At 46.9% G+C, this 16,972-nt stretch overlaps 3 protein-coding genes, 1 non-coding gene and 1 pseudogene across 4 annotated transcripts in view; 1 reads left to right on the top strand and 4 right to left on the bottom strand.

Annotated features, from left to right (window-relative positions):
- The window catches only part of LOC119282452 (GPI-anchored protein LLG1-like), a 1,919-nt gene extending 1,168 nt beyond the window's left edge, over nt 1–751 (bottom strand). Inside the window, exons 1-2 of the mRNA XM_037562680.1 lie at nt 602–751; nt 439–498 (exon numbers count right to left, since the gene is read on the bottom strand). Of these exons, the coding sequence (XP_037418577.1) occupies nt 439–498; nt 602–689 (148 nt within the window). The 5' untranslated portion in view covers nt 690–751. The remainder of the gene's footprint in view (nt 1–438; nt 499–601) is intronic.
- Nucleotides 752–3,229: 2,478 nt separating this feature from the next.
- Nucleotides 3,230–3,302, bottom strand: TRNAK-CUU. Its single transcript has one exon. It is a non-coding gene; the product is annotated as a tRNA-Lys (tRNA).
- Nucleotides 3,303–3,661: 359 nt separating this feature from the next.
- LOC119282451 (GPI-anchored protein LLG1-like) lies at nt 3,662–5,028 on the bottom strand. Its single transcript, XM_037562679.1, has 3 exons — nt 4,830–5,028; nt 4,663–4,722; nt 3,662–4,252 (listed from the first exon to the last, which is right to left on the bottom strand). The coding sequence occupies exons 1-3, from the start codon at nt 4,915–4,917 to the stop codon at nt 3,897–3,899; spliced, it is 504 nt and encodes a 167-aa protein (XP_037418576.1). The 5' UTR covers nt 4,918–5,028; the 3' UTR covers nt 3,662–3,896.
- A 6,667-nt stretch (nt 5,029–11,695) lies between these two features.
- On the top strand, nt 11,696–13,498 carry LOC119278674 (probable ribosomal protein S11, mitochondrial). The gene is made up of 2 exons (XM_037560008.1): nt 11,696–12,040; nt 12,527–13,498. The coding sequence occupies exons 1-2, from the start codon at nt 11,951–11,953 to the stop codon at nt 13,223–13,225; spliced, it is 789 nt and encodes a 262-aa protein (XP_037415905.1). The 5' UTR covers nt 11,696–11,950; the 3' UTR covers nt 13,226–13,498.
- Nucleotides 13,499–14,144: 646 nt separating this feature from the next.
- LOC119278673 lies at nt 14,145–16,029 on the bottom strand (annotated as a pseudogene).
- Nucleotides 16,030–16,972: the final 943 nt, after the last annotated feature.

Here is a 16,972-nt window from a genome sequence, read left to right as displayed (position 1 = left end):
GTCGCGTCGCACCTATCCGGAAAGATAGTGGTTTTTCAGGCACCCTCTATGAACAGTAAAATCAAAACAAATAGAAAAAAATCTGAAACTTTGCAACATCAAAGATGATCAAAGTGTGTAGGTGCTTGCAAATTTTCATGCAGAAAAACCATTCGAGGAGCTCTATGCACGAAAAAGATTCTAGTGCTTGAAGTTTTGAGCACCTTTAGCACTAAAATTTGAAACTCGTTCATACATCTTTCTCTACATGATATTTTGGCATGAAAACTTGAAAGAAGCTACAAAGTTTGACCATCTTTGATGTTGCAAAGTTTCAGTTTTTTTTTTGAATTTACTGTTCATAGAGGGTGCCTGCGCACCGGGGAGCTGTCACGCCTTTCTCATCGGGAAACTGTCATGGGGTTCAACTTATCAAGAGGAAGAAAGGAAACTACATACCATTATTGGTCTGCAGCAAGCTCCTCCCTGTAGATCCGGTGCTGGCCTGCAATACACTGTCTGCTCAAGCACCAATAAAACAGAACAAACCCATCACAGCTCGCTCCAAGAAGCAAAATACTAGTAGTGCCGAATAGTTGGGAGCACCGGAACACGCACGGACCAGACATTAAGGGCGACGCGGAGGCGAAGGCGAGTCCGGCCAGGACGGCGACGGGGAAGAGGAAGATGAACCCACGGGTCAGCGCCATCGCTCGCAAGCTGCTGGAGCTGTTTCAGCGGGTGGTTTCTGGGCGAGCACCACGAAGATGGCTTGGCACTCTGTTCGATAGTGGAGTGGTGGTGCGGATATTGGGACCTATGGTCTCCGCTAGCACTTCAAAGGCGACGACGACCTCCATGACTTGACGGCGCAATACGTTATGTCGAGTCTAATTCTTTCCACACAACATGATCTCACGGAGCAATTTGCCCCGCCCATACTCTGCATTTTGGTGGCGTAAATTTTCAAGGCACGTGTGCGTGGCTAGCGGCCACGGACACATCATCAATCTTGTAGGTAGGGTGATAGTTTTTGCCAGAAAGGTGGCTTTGAATTCATCTATGTATTTATTTTGTAAGATCTTGTTGAATAATGCAATAAAGATGGTTGTATGCATCGCACGATGCAGAGGCCGGGGTAATCTTTTTTTTTAATTTTTTTATAGGTTTTGTGGTTTCAATTTCAGAACAAGTTTACCTCAGCGTGCTGTTGCTCCATTAAGATTGTGTAGTTGGAGACTTCGAACCTTTGTATGACTGGTTGAAGTCATACAAAGATAGAAAAGTGGTACAAAGACGCAATTGTCGTACAACCCCTGAGCCTAGCTGTGGTTGTTTAAATTTGAAGTATTAGGCATGAGATCTTGGAAAACTTGTTTTTCGATTTTTTTATAGGAAAAACAACTTTTGTGAGTTTTCTTATTACGATAAGTCTATACAATACCTTGTTTAGATGAAAAAACAACAGGAAACCACGTTTACACCTTCCACAGGGCACATGCCATTGTTGTCAACCCCATTCACCACTGCTACAAAACGCCGATCGTTTGACACGTGTGCTTCACCTGATCCGTTGCGAGAGCACCTTGGAATCATCAAAAAGACGAACAACATGATCCCCCCATCAGCATCTTGGATATCGCTGCACCAAACTAGCCCAATCGGATCCAACGTGAACACGGGCGCCACTAGCCTTGGATGTCGCCAACAACTTCATTCCTTTTCGAAGTTTAGGTGGCGTCACCACTGCTCTTGGCGCTGTGAGCCTCTAATTGCTTCGGCGGGGACTTTGTTTTCTTCTTTCTTCTTATGATCTTTCGGCCGTGTGCATTCTTGATGTCTCTTTAGACATTATGTTCTTTCATAGGCCGGGTGTAATTGACATCATCTTGGTATTAATATACTCCCTTTATCAAAAAAAAGGGCACATGCCATGACTCTCGCCCGGCTCATCGCATCATGCATGCTTTTCCCATCCCCTTTCTCTCGGGCTAGCTGGCTCAGGGTGTTGCCTTGTGAAGACAAGATTGTAGTTAGTATGCATACATGAGTACGACAGACCATAGTTGGAGCACAACAATGGCTTCCATATCGATGCTGGCCACAAGAACGAGCACAGAGCATAGGCCATGGTGCTGGCCTGCTGGGAGCCTTGCGAGGGCCAGGCACGATGCCACACCACACGCTCAAGCTGCAGCGGTAGTGACACAGGTGCACAGTGAGGCGAAGGCGATGCCGACCGGCATGGTGATGCCGAGCACAGGCAAAGAAACCCTATGTTTCAACACAAGGCATACATCATGTAAATGTTTCGCTCGACCAACCTATGCGGAATATTAATGTCAAAATGGGCTTTGCAAACATCAAAAAGTAAAACAGGAAGCCAAAATCAAAGCCAAATTAATAAAAATAGAATATTTATACATGAGAATTGCAACCCATAACTAAAATAGGAAGCAAAATAACATATGTGAATGTAACACGCCTAAATGTTCAGCACTTATGGGTTATTTAGACATGTCAGAACAGGACGGACCTTAACTAATTCATCTAAAAATGCCTAAATAAATCAAGAAATAAATGCAATGCAAAAAAGAAGGAATGAAAATCAAATTAATGTCAAAATGGGCTTTGAAAAAAAAAACCAAATTAATAAAAATATAGTATACATGAGAATTACAACAGATAACTAAAATAGGTAGCAAAATAAAAAAAAATGCGGATGATAATAACATTGTTCTGTTCTTTTGAAAATAGCAAAATAACATTTTGATTTTCAGTTGGCGAATGACCTATGTGAATGTAACATGCTTAGATGTTCAAAATTTATGGGTTGTTTAGATATGGAAGAAATGCACGGTAAATCGGGAAATAAATGCAACAGAAAAAAATGTAGAGGTTGAAATGAACATGAATGCCAAAATGGGTTTTTGCTAACGCCAACAAGTGAAAAACAACATGAGAATTACAACAGATAACTAAAATAGGTAGCAAAATAAAAAAAAATGCGGATGATAATAACATTGTTCTGTTCTTTTGAAAATAGCAAAATAACATTTTGATTTTCAGTTGGCGAATGACCTATGTGAATGTAACATGCTTAGATGTTCAAAATTTATGGGTTGTTTAGATATGGAAGAAATGCACGGTAAATCGGGAAATAAATGCAACAGAAAAAATTGTAGAGGTTGAAATGAACATGAATGCCAAAATGGGTTTTTGCTAACGCCAACAAGTGAAAAACAAAATTCGCCCACCTTGGGGCTCGAACCCAAGACCACAAGGTTAAGAGCCTTGCGCTCTACCAACTGAGCTAGACGGGCAATTTGATATATTTTCCAAATTCACTTTCCTGGACTGCGTTGTCTCAAGTGATGCGAACATTGAACTAGATCCACAGGAGATTAAGCTAGTTCTCTAAATATCACTAGGTGATTGATTGATTTTTCCTATTTTCTATGTTGGGCACGTCTACGACGGTGGCTGCTTTGAGCAAGGTGCAAAGATTCTTCGGACAATGTTCTGAACATGATGTGCTTATGTGTTCGGACAATACTCTAAAACGCCACCTCGGTTGCAGTATTACCTGTAAAAACGTATCCAAAAGGCACCATTACATATAAATACATGAAGATGGCAATGCAGTGACAAATGAACACACAACTTATCAGTTAGACTGGAAAATAGTTAATTGATATTTGATTCCCTGATTTACAATTTGGGTGTGCACTCTCCCAATAGCAGGATGTGATCATCCATATAATGTTGAATCTTAAGATGTCATGTATATAATTGTGTAACAAAAGGGTACATTATAGCAATGGAAGAGAGTGTCAAGGAGAAGCAAATGAATCCTAAGCCTTACAACTTATAACTGACAACACGCCATGTTTGTTGAAAGTCCAAGGAATCGCCACTCAAGATAACAACATTGCTCCTAGTCCACACAGGAACACAAACAAAGGACGCGAAACCCCTTGAACTTGTCGCCCGCCACTGGGCACGCCGGTGTCTACCGCTGGGATGCCTTCACAAGAAACCCCTTCTTTTCCTTTTAGGCACTCGTCGCCGAATAGGCCTGCTGGGTAGCCATGGAAGCTGATGTAGCTGAACATTGTGTCTGCACAGTAGGTGCTCTGGTTGTTGATATACGCGGCAAATGGGCATGCAAATTCCTTGAAAGCATCACAACATTCGGTAGGAGGGTATTGTGGCCCTTTGCACTTGTTTGTGAGGATCGTGTAGTTCTGGGTCTCGAAGCTCATAGGACAGTCTGATAATCATGGATAAGAATAAACAGAAGCGTATCAGATGAAGGTACAGGAAGTCCTTAACATGGTGAGAAGTACTGATTTCTTTTGTTTCTATATGTGCAAAGATGGAAATCTTGGTTTCAAGTAATGTATGTGAACTAGAGTCCCAACTTTTTTACTACCAGGATAGTTGGTAGTTTCCGGTCAAACTCTGTTTTTATAAGTCCAGAAACTCCACATCAGCCGCTCAACTCTAAGCGCATATGAGCACAATCAATGGAGTTATATTCAGTTAACAGGCATGTGGATTCAGTATCTGCACCATCAAATCCGCACCAAGTCACCGTCAGTCAACGATGTCATACAGGCAGAGTATCTCTTCCAACCCGATCTTCTGTAGTTCTGTATCAAAAGGAAGCAACGTACGTACCATTCTTGGCCTGCAGCAAGCTCCTCCCCGTCGATCCGGTGCTGGCCTGGAATAAGCTGTCTGCTCAAGCACCAAGAAAGAAGAGAACAAACCCATCACAGTTGGCTCCAAGAAGCAAAATACTAGTGCGGAGTAGTTGGGACGGTAGCACCGGAGCACGCACGGACCAGACAGGAAGGGCGACGCCGAGGCGGAGGCGAGTCCGGCCAGGACGGCGGCGGGGAAGAGGAAGATGAACCGCCGGGTCAGCACCATCGCTGGGGCCTCTTGAGTAGGTGGTTCTTGGCCGAGCACCACGGGTCCACGGTCAACTTGCGCAGGCTGCCCTGGACGCGAAAATGGCTTGGCACTCTGTTCTCTAGTGGACTAGTGTGTTGTAACACCCCGGATGTAATTTTTCATATTTGTATCTTCAACTTTTGCCTTTTTCGGCGATGTGATATGATATTCCCTTCGTGGTTGGATTTTGTCTTTTGTTTTTCATTTTATTCATGTCATGCATCTCATATCATGTCATCATGTGCATCTCATTTGCATACGTGTTCGTCTCATACATCCGAGCATTTTCCTCGTTGTCCGTTTCGCAATCCGACACTCCCACATGCACCGGCGCATCCTTCTTGTCTCTTTTTCCTGTGCGGGTGTTGAACGTTCTCGGAATGGACCGAACCTTGCCAAGTGGCCCTGGTATACCACCGGTAGACCACCTGTCAAGTTTCGGGTCATTTGGAGCTCGTTTGGTACTCCAACGGTTAACCGCACTCCCGTAAAGGCCTCTTTTAAGTTGCAGCCCAACACCCTTCAAAACAGCCCAATAACCCATCTAACTCCCCTCCATACTCTCGGTCGTTCGATCACGATCGTGTGGGCAAAAACCGCACCTCATTTGGACACTCCTAGCTCCCTCTACCTATAAATATAGCCTCTCCCCCGAAATTCACGGGCAAAACCCTAGCAGATTCGTCCCCGCCGCCACCGGACACGTCCGGCCGCAGCCGAACACGTCCGCCGCCGCCGCCGCCCAGCGAACCGGGTCTCACCACGTGGCGCTGCGCCGCGCCGCCCCGCCGCCGGCCCACGCAGCCCGCGCGAGGCCCGCCCGGCCCGCGCGCTCGCCGCCGCCGTGCCCGGCCGCGCGCCCCGGCGCCGCCGCGCCCTCCGGCGACCCCGCAGCCTCCTCCGCGCCTCGCCGCCTCCGCCTCCCCGCACCGCTCCGCCCGTCGCCGCCGCCGTCCCGGAGCCGGCGAGCTCCCGCGCCCTCCGCCGCCGACCTCCGCCGCCACCGTCGCCGGGCCCCCCGCGCGCCCGCGCCGTCCGCCCGTCGCCGGCCGCTCCAGCCTCCGCCCCGCGGCGTCCTCCTCCGCTCCGGCCGCGCCCCGGTGCTCCGGCCATCTCCCTCGGATCCGGCCAGATCCAGATCGAGATCCGGTTGATTTCGTCCCCCGTTTTTTTTCACTAAGTCATTTCCTGTGATAATTATTGTGGCATCTTCATCGCATCACAACTTCGCATCCGTAGCTCCATTTTGGGCGTGTAATATGTTAAATTGTTCGTCCCGAAGAGTACATCATTGCATTCCATTGCATAATTTACATTTGAGGTCATCTTGATGCCCGAAATGCTGTTGGAAGATGGCTTCATAATGTTAGTTTCAGAATCTTATCAGCACGAGCTCTTTTGTGATTTTTGCCATGATTGATGTGTGCATCCTAAGGACTTGGTCCCTAAATGTGTTTTGAACTAGGCTATGTCTTCTTTACAGAGGTGCTTACCATGTAATTTTGTGATCAATATGGTGACTAGCACAAGCATGCAAACTAGGCTTCGTGATAATGCTGATTTTAGTTCCTGTTCTGCTGTAATTTTGATGCCATGTAAACATGTTGCTACAGAGAGATACATGCATAATTTGATATACTTCAGTAAGGGTGTTTTGAAAATATGGTTATGCTCTATCCATCAATGGTCCTGGTTGCAATTATGGAGTAGTCTAGCATGTCAGTTTCGTGCTCTACGTTTGCTTCAAAATGTTTCCTGGCAGATTGTTTACATGTTATTCAATTTGGCCGAGGTTGTTGTAGTTGGTCCGGATATGCTATGATGTTGTTTCTTGCCATGTATAGCTTCTATGACATGTCTTCTTGATGGATGTATGCTTAGTTTATCATGAGGTGCTTTGTAGTGAGTGCATCGAGCTCACGAAGGTGCCTTCATAATTATTTCAATGACATGCTTTGTTTGCTGAAATCTGTTAACGAAACTTGCTATGTTTACGTGGGTGCCATCATATTTTCTTATCCTTTTTGGCTTATGGTCAGTAAGGGACTTTTGATCTATGCTTTGAGTAGATTCATTCCATGCCTTACTTTGCTATTATAAGTTCCTGTAGCATGTTGATAACCTGTTCTGAACATTGCTTCGTGATGTTGTTTCTGCCATGTCCAACCTGATATTTTTATGCACTTTCTCCATACTTGTTTGAACCTGTTATGATGTGATTTAGCCGTAGCTCAGTGTTCCTCTTTTGTAAAGCATCTCCTGTAGATGATCTCCATATGCTTTGTTTTCATGTTGGGGTGCTGTAACATAGTTTATTATTGCATGCTAAGTAGCATCGTGCTGTTAATCGCAGTTTTGTGCCATACTTGTCTTGCTTGCCATTTGCAAACCGTGCATCCGAATCCGGTGATCTTTATATCGATTTCAACCGAAATCATCTCATCTTTCCAGCGGCATACTTGGTTTGCCAAGTTGATGCCTTGTTCATCATCTTTCCTTCCGAAGCACGCATATGCATTGCATACCATATCCCGCATATCATGACATGTTTTGCATCATGTTGCTTGTGCATCGCACCGTGATTTATTGTGGTTCCTTGCTTGTGTTCTTGCTTTGGGTAGAGCCGGGAGACGAGTACGTGCACGAGGAACCTGTTGAGTACGCTAACGAGGATCCAGCCTTCGACAACTCTGAAAACCTTGCAGGCAAGATGACCATACCTTCGAAATCATTTCTATCTTTGCTTGCTAGTTTTCGCTCTTTCGCTATGTTAGCCCTACCTGCCATTGTTGACCATGCCTACCTATTGCCATGACAAACCTCTAACCAACCTGTCCTAGCAACTATTGATTGGCTATGTCACCGCATTTGCTCAGCCCCTCTTATAGCGTTGTTAGTTGCAGGTGAAGATGAAGTTTGTTCCAGGTCGGAACACGGATATTTTGGGATATCACAATATCTCCTGTTTAATTTAATGCACCTTATATACTTGGTAAAGGGTGGAAGGCCTGGCCTTATGCCCGGTGACTTGTTCCACTCTTGTCGCCCTAGTTTCCGTCATACCGGTGTTATGTTCCTGGATTTTTGTGTTCCTTACACGGTTGGGCGATTTATGGGACCCCCTTAACAGTTCGCTTTGAATAAAACTCCTCCAGCAAGGCCCAACCTTGGTTTTACCATTTGCCACCTAAGCCCTTTTCCCTTGGGTTTTCGCGAGCCCAAGGGTCATCTTTATTAACCCCCCCCCCTCGGGCCAGTGCTCGTCGTGAGTGTTGGTCCAACCTGTCAACCGCCGGTGGCCACCAGGGGCAACTCTGGGCTGGCCTACCGGAAGTTTGGACGATCCGGTGTGCCCTGAGAACGAGATATGCGTAGCTCCTATCGGGATTTGTCGGCGCATCGGGTGGCTTTGCTGGTCTTGTTTTACCATTGTCGAAGTGTTTTGCAAACCGGGATTCCGAGACTGATCGGGTCTTCCCGGGAGAAGGTCTATTCCTTCGTTGACCGTGAGAGCTTGTGATGGGCTGAGTTGGGACACCCCTGCAGGGTATACAATCTTTCAAAAGCCGTGCCCGCGGTTATGAGGCAGATGGGAATTTGTTAATGTCCGGTTGTAGACAACTTGACACTTGACCTCTTTAAAATACATCAACTGTGTGTGTAGCCGTGATGGTCTCTTCTCGGCGGAGTCCGGGAAGTGAACACGGTTTGTGTTATGCTTGACGTAAGTAGTTTCAGGATCACTTCTTGATCACTTCTAGCTTCTCGACCGATGCGTTGCTTCTCTTCTCGCTCTCACTTGCGTATGTTAGCCACCATATATGCTTAGTGCTTGCTGCAGCTCCACCATATTACCCCTTACCTACCTATGAGCTTAAATAGTCTTGATCTCGCGGGTGTGAGATTGTTGAGCCCTCGTGACTCACAGATTCTACCAAAACAGATGCAGGTGCCGAGGATACTGGCGCAGTTGGCGCAACTGAGCTGAAGTGGGAATTTGATGAGGCCCTTGGTCGTTATTATGTATCGTTACCAGATGATCAGTAGAGGAGCCCAGTCGGGACGATCGGGGATCTAGCATTTGGGGTTGTCTTCTTTTCATTTGAACTTGACCGTAGCCGGTCTATGAGTGTATTTGAATGATGTATGATCTTAAATTATGTATTGTGTGAAGTGGCAATTGTAAGCCAACTCTCTTTATCCCATTCTTGTTCATTACATGGAATTGTGTGAAGATGACCCTTCTTGCGACAAAACTACTATGTGGTTATGCCTCTAAGTCGTGCTTCGACACGTGGGAGATATAGCCGCATCGTGGGTGTTACATGTGTGGTGCGGATATGGGAAGCTCTGGCCTCCGCTAGCACTTCGAAGGCGACGACGACCGCCATGACAGCGCAATATGTGAGGTCGAGTCTAATTCTTTCCTGCTGCCACTGGCTCGGCAACTTCCTCAGGCATATACGGTCAATATGTGGGGAAGCTTTCCACTGTCACTGTCTTTAGAAAACAAGCACTATAGTGTTATGTAAAAGATTTTTTATGCAAGAAATTATGTAAAAGAAATAGCGTGCTCAATATAAACTTCAATGATTTAACGGTAATAGAATAAGTAAGGACAATATATGAAAAAAAATAAAGCTAGTGGAAATACTAATGGGTTGAGCATCTCTAGCTCATTAAAAGAAAAACAGTTTTCCTGTAAGTGCTATAAGTGGTTATGACTTATAAGGGCTCTTCCAATAAATTAATTGAGCTTCACAATTGTATTTGTGTAGCATATCACCAATAAAATTATCCCAAATATCCAACCTAACAAATGGGCCACACTTGTCAGTGAGACATTTTTATTTTTCCTTCTCGCGTCTCTCACCTGCATCTCTCTCTAGCTCGCACCACCCCCGCACACGATGTCGCTCTCAGCACATGTCATCGTCGATCGAAGAATCTGCAGGCCGCTCGAAGATCGCCTGAGCTTGTCGGCTGGTCGCAACATTCGTTGCCGCCACATCACGTGGGTGCAATAGCACATCACGCGGTTGAAGCTTTCTGTATCGCCAGTTCAACATTTTCTCTCGCTACTTGAAGCCATTTCAGTCGATGGTTGCAAGTTTGTCGGTTGTGGAATGGCCGGTTGAAGCTTTGGCTATCACCGGCTGAAACTTTTCCTGTTGATGGTTGCACCTTCGCCTAGTACATGGTGGTTCCAGCATCGCCTCTACCGTTTATGCGCCATCGCTCGCCACTGGTCACGACACCAAGAGCCTTCAGAATCAACACACCAAGTCTCCAGTATTAGCAAGTCACATTCACCTCTGTCGGTTCCAGCATGCGGCGACCATGGTTGCAACATCCCGCCAGTCGGTTCCAGCATGCGGCGGCCACAGTTGCAGCGTGCGATCACCACCGTCGCAACTCCCACCACCATCGTTCCACATCACCCAACCATTCACGTTGCAGCATGTGGTGGGCACGAATGTAGCACCCCAGACGTCGTTGCAGCTCATGTGTGACAAAGGTGAGGTTAGTGGAGAACGGTGAGCATGCAGATTTGAGAGGAAGAGGAAGAAGGAGGCACTGATTTTGGCAGTCTTCTCCGCCTGTGGTGGTTGGTTTGTAGTAACTTTGTTGCCCCCTGCACCTAATGGGTCATGGTGGTGAGGGAAGAGAAGGTGAGTTGTGGCAGAGTTCGAGCAAGGGAGCGGTTGCAGCGACAATGAGCAGCACATCATAGAGGTAGAAGAAAGGGGTGGTGGCTTATGGATAGAAAATGAGAGGTGGAGAAGAATTCTCGAGAAGAGGATAAGGCAGGAGGGGAGCACATGATGTCGTAGGATCGAACGTCGCTCGTGCAACTGATGTGAGTTGAGATCGGTTGCCCGATTAGGAAGACTTACCAAAAAAACTTTGTCCAAATGTTTTTAACATGGATACCCGAATGCTTTGGATCCCAATAGGATCGCGGGCTCTCTAACTTGGATATTTAGTACCCCGAAGAACAGTGGTGGAGCTACACAACCAAAGCTGGGTTGGCAGGTACAAAGGAATGCCTACTTCTTTTTTTCTGATGGCCCAGTTTACTCGTAATATTACACCATGTTTTCTATGGGCTGGCTGATCGTGGCCCATTTTTAAACATGTAGCTCCGCGAGTGTGCTAGAGAATTCATGGCAAATACTCCATACAAGTGCTTCTTACAGCCAAGAGAAGGTTTTGTTGGCAAGGTGATTCCACACGGAAATTGACTTTCAAAGCACGAACGGTTTGCAAACACATGACGGGGCAAGAGGAAGTCTAACCCTTCCCCCAAAAAAGTTTTAACTCACCCTCTTTAATCCTTTACCTAAAAGATTGAACTCCTCAAAATTTTGAAAAGAAGTTATCCTCATTGTTCAGATTTGAGCACCCGAAGTAAATTTTCCCATATCTTCCGCTCGCTCGCTCACTAGCAGAGATAACGAGGGGCAAGGGAGAGGCCGGTGGGTCGGTATAGGGACTCAATGCCGGTGGCCGCCGGCGGAGTAGGTCAAACCCTAATCGTGAGGGTAAATTTCATGCCACGCTGTATACCCAATGATATGAAGCTGATTTTGATGAAGCAGAGCAGTCACAAACAAGCCCTAAACCGGCCACTGATCCGCTCGGGAACCAATTAATCTGTCTGGGCCGGTGGCTTGAGTCGGGCCTTTGTGGTGGCATCCACTTGCTCATGGGCCTGAAGATATTGGATCAGCTACACAGCATTCTCCCCAGCTGCCCACGACGTCTCGTTAGGTTTCCCGTGCCTTCAACTAAAAAAAACTCCGATCCCCACCGCCGCCGCCGCCGCCTTTCCCCGTCTCGCTCCGCCGCTGGAGCCACCACCCTCCTCCTCGACCGGCTCTTCCCCGCACAACTCCTCCCTCGACCGTCTCTGTGCCGACTTGGCCCGAAGCCACCGCCGGATCTGCTCCCCGCCGCTGCCGCCGGCCCATAGAGGATCTCGTCCTCGTCCGGCCGGCAGGCGGCGATGGCAGCGAGGGCCCTCGGGCTCGCCGGCCGAGCACTCCTGCGACCGCTCGCCTCACCAGGCGCCCCGCGCCTGCTGTCAACTGACAAGGTACGTTTACCAGCTTCCTGGTCCAACTGATCGACATTGCTCCCTTCCATTGCATTTCCAGCTAATTAGACCCATCTAGCTCGCAATACGTTGGTAGAGTGGATCTCATGAACTGAAACAGATAGATAAATTCACAATGCTCGGTGCCAATTCAACCAGTGATTTAATTTCATTTCATGGGGATTAGAAGAAGATTAGAAGAAAACAGAGGAGTTCTTGTGATCATTTCTTCGTTTCTTTGCTGCTGTACTTACACCTCCGTTGCCATTTCCAGCTAACCTAACAAATTAACCGAGTCCGGTGCCTGTTGGTGACCGCAAATGCTTGCTACTATAACCTTAAATCTTGTTAGCTGATGCATTGCTATAATATAAGTACATGCACATTTTCTGCATTTTTTTTCCAAGTTTTGCCGAGTTAGCAACCGTGGTCGGTCTTGTTATCTGGTGCTTGATACAATTTGAATATCGATTTGTGCTTTTGCAGGGCCCACTGCAGGGCCTCACGAACGCCAGTGATCCGATGAGCCGCCTCATCATGCAAGCACGGAACCAGACTGATGGCGGTTTTCCCCGTCATTTTGCTGAGAACGGATTCACAGCCGGTGCTGGCAGGATGGGTGGAAATGGATTTACAGCTGGTGATGGCAGGATGGGTGGAAATGGATTCACAGCCGGTGATGGCAGGATGGGTGGAAACGGATTCACAGCCCTTGGTGGCAGGATGGGTGGAACCGGATTCACTGCCGGTGGTGGCAGGTCGGGCCGGTTTAACATGGAAATGCTGCGGCCAGCAGGGGCTCCGCGAGTAAAGAGGGACGTTCTCCACGTCACGCTCAAGGGGAAGAAGACCTTTGTGACTGTGACGGACGTCAAGGGGAACAGGAAGGCAGGGGCTTCCGCCGGCTGTTTGGAGGATCGAAAGGGGCGGTCTCGTCTTGCTCGGTATGCTGGTGAAGCAACAGGGGAACACATGGGGCGAGTTGCCAGCAAGATTGGCCTCAAGTCGGTCGTTGTGAAGGTGAAAGGATACTCCTTTTTCAGGAAGAAGAAGAAGGTGATCATGGGCTTTGCGGATGGTTTCCGTGGCGAAAGAGTGAGGACCCCGTCTCCTATCATGTATGTCCACGACGTGACCCAGCTTGCGCATAATGGATGCCGGCTGCCCAAAAAGGTAAGGAAGTAAGACTGATAATATCCCCCAGCAAGTGTGGAGATCAATATCCTGCCTCCAAGGAGAAGCAAAGAGCGATATGTATGTATCGTCTGGTTTCGTAATAATATCATCAGCCTGGAAGTATTTATGAATACTTATTAGACAGTCTTAGATCGCGGCTTTTGTAAGTCAAAACCATTTTCTCATTTTCTGTAATGTTGCTGAGGTGATGGATTTGTTTTGATATGACATGGTTGCATGCAGTTCCCTCTCCTTTTGTGGATTTCCTATATAATGATACCACTGTGAGTGTACGTGCTGAGATGCTACTAGTTTCTTTATTTGCAAGAAGTGAAAATGGTATGAAGTTGCAAGTAATTTAGACAGGTTTCACACTAAAATAATGTTCTGTTTTAACGGTTGGCTCTATCCCCTCATTTTTATTTTTTTAACCGGCAAGAAAATATTCTGAGATTTCATAAAATTAAATCATCGTCTGCGATTCTTCTAATTTTAAGCAAGGCAACATCCAACTCTCTAGGCCAAAATTCAACTCCCTCTTCCCCCCTCACTCAACTTCTCTGTTGATGCATTGGAGTGGTTACGGGGTGGATATCCTGTGCAGTTAATTAGAAGGGTGAAATTAGTGGGTGATTATTTAGAACTTAACTACAATCTCTAGTGTAGTTAGAAGGAGTGGCTTCTCTGATTTTGCTTGCATTAGTTGGGAAAATGTAGTATTGCAAAGGAACTTTTAACTAGAATCTTGCTGCAAGATTAGTTGCAGCAAGGAAAACACTGAATCTTGACAGCATCATACACAGACCATGCATGGAATGAGATGAATGATTCCATGATTTTATTAATGATAGTGTTCCACATATATATCACTTGAAATTGTTACCGACTGTTTATGTTCATAATAGCAAAGCCAAAAAGAGAAAAGAAATCATAGTTAACCCAGATTACAAACAAAATGCAGACAACACTGAATTTTGATGCACACACTACTGCATCCAATCATTCGGCTTGTACATGAATGCTTCCCTTCTGACTATATTATAAATCTTCATAAAGCTCCCGATCGATCCTTTTTCTACCACGCCCCATATCCCTCAATCATCGGCATATATAAATAGGATTTCCGGCCCCAGCATTGTACTCCGTAAACTAATATAAGAGCGTTTAGATTACTATTTTAGTGTTCTAAACGCTTTTATATTAGTTTACAGAGGGAGTACTTAATAAGATGGTGACGATATGACGGAACTACTCACTGCCAAGGATTTGCTCTGCAAACATCCTATTCTGATCGACACGGTAATGATCCCCCTCGATACTACCAGCCTTGCTGACTGAATAGATGTCATCGGTGTGAAGAGCGTGGGCATACGCCACTAGATCTACCTCCATACTTGATGTACAGTAGCATTCCCAAGGATGTAGAGCGTCAGCTCGGCTAGCCCTGATACATCACAAAATGGCCCGAGACCAAAGGGATATACGCTTCTGCAAATCTTACTTACTAACTACTCCAAGCCTGACAAGATCATTCAAGCAACCAAGATCCCAGACACCTCAACCAGGTCCATCCATGCATCTCTTCCTTACTAACCAGCCTGTCCGGAGTCTGCAGGAGAGTCGTTGCCGTGGATGAGCCTGAGCGCGAACGCCTGCAGGGAAAGAAGGTTCTTCCTCAGCAGCTCCCCGGTCTCCGGGTCGACGAGGTTGCCGTCGCCGTCGAACTTGCTCTGCGGATAGTGCGCCGAGACGAACCCCTCCGGCTTGTTGATGAAGTGGATGTCGAGGAAGACCCCGACCTGCCGGATGTGGTACGCCGACCTCTTGCCGCCAGACTTCCCTGACGCGCTCACGATGGCGCCGGCCCTGTCCGCCCACACGTTCGGTGGCCGCGACCCCTAGTCCAGCGCGTTCTTCAGAGCGCCTGCACAAACAGTAGACTTTTCACTTCAGAATCGGCAACGTTGTGGGTTTCATACTCTTTCTCAGCAAGCAAAAAACATCTGACGAACAGTTGCGCTCGGTCAGTACATGTACAGGGAGCTACTCCCTCCGTTTTGAATTACTTGTCGCACGTATGAATGTATCTAGATGTATTTTAATTCTAGATACGTCCATTTTAACGACGAGTAATTTGGAACGGAGGGAGTACGTTTTTCCGTGAAAGAACAGAGCCGTGTACTCCCCCCGTCCGGAAATACTCGTCGGAGAAATAGATGTATCTAGATGTATTCTAGTTCTAGATGCATTCATTTTTATGCATTTCTCCGACAAGTATTTTCGGAAGGAGGGAGTACCTGAGATGGAGTAGTTGTACTCGGGGGAGGCGAAGAGGAAGCAGTCGGCGCCGCGGACCTATCCCGGAACGCCTGGACGGCGGCCGGGAAGGCGTTTCCGTCGACGTTCTCGAGGTCGGTGTTGAGGAGCGGCAGGTCGGAGATGTCGACGTGGTCGATCTGCAGCCCCGGGATGGACTCCTCGCACATCTTGGCGGCTTGCATACACAGCGACATGGAAAACACGCCTCAGTCTCAGAGTTACCACTGTTTAGATGCGTACGCCTGCTGAGAGGCCGGTGGTGGCGTTAGCTAGCTTACCGGCGCGGTTGAGGCCGGTGTTGGCCGAGGCGCGGCGGAGGGAGCCGGAGATCGCCGCCACCGTCAGGACGGTCTTCGCCCGCTTCACCGTCGCCCCCTCCGCCGACGAGCCGTCCATCCGCCGTGCAGGGCTCGTTTACTGATTCTCGCTGAACTGGAGCGTGGGTCGAGCAGTTCGGCTTGTTATGGCCACAAATCGAGGTGGAATGAAATGCGTACGCACTGTCTTGACCGGGCTGGAAAATGGCGATTGCGGTTGCGAGGTGTGCGGATAAAGGCATGGCGCCAATATTTTGGCACGTCATTACCAGCTTTGAATTGGATTGTTTTTCTTTCTAGTCTACCTTTGAATTGGAAGCGTCGGTGCATACTAGTGTGTGGCGTGTGTGCCATCCAATCGATCGTCTCTTTCATGGTCCTATCGCTAGGATAATTTTCTTTCTAGTAGTGTGAAAATGTGAAATCACTAATTGAGGGGTACCCCTTGCAAATGTTATACAAGTTTTTCTTTTCTCGTAAATTTATTTATTCAAAACGTTTTATCTCTTAAACCGTGCGTTCAAATCGTGAACCATTTTCATCATTGATTCTCGCGTCTAGATCTTCAAAATTAGATCACATATTAATAGGTTTTGACGAAAAAATCAAGGAAAAAACCAAGCCGAAAGCATTTTTTTTTCTTTTAGATGTGCCACTCACTGAAGCTGACTTGTGCCTTCACAAGAAGAAAAATTATGCCTCTCATGGAAGCAAAAAAACATGTACTTTCGCACATTTTTTTGTGAAATTATTTTTCTACAAAACCGAAGGAAAACAGGCAAAAACCAAAAACCAAAAAAACCTGAAAAAAATCTAAAACCCAAAAACGCATATAGAAAAATAAAAAAAATCTAGAGGGAGCACCCAACATGTGACACGTGGTCACGGATGAGAGGGCGCCACTTAGCGTGCTCTCAGCACCCTTGCAAGGCTCCCGCAAGGGGAAACCCTTGGTTAGTTGTTGCCGTCAAAATTTCATTGTTTTGCACCGCCAGTTCCTATTCTACACCTTCAGTGCCAGATATAGTACAAATCAAAAAAGGCGCACACCCTCAACTGCATTATATACTAAAAGGACCGGCCCACTTTGATCTTTTTTTCCACTGATTTTTTTTCAGGA

Source organism: Triticum dicoccoides, chromosome 3B (genome assembly GCF_002162155.2).
Source record: "Triticum dicoccoides isolate Atlit2015 ecotype Zavitan chromosome 3B, WEW_v2.0, whole genome shotgun sequence".
Lineage (NCBI taxonomy): Eukaryota > Viridiplantae > Streptophyta > Magnoliopsida > Poales > Poaceae > Triticum > Triticum dicoccoides.
This window is presented reverse-complemented; position numbering and strand designations above follow the sequence as displayed.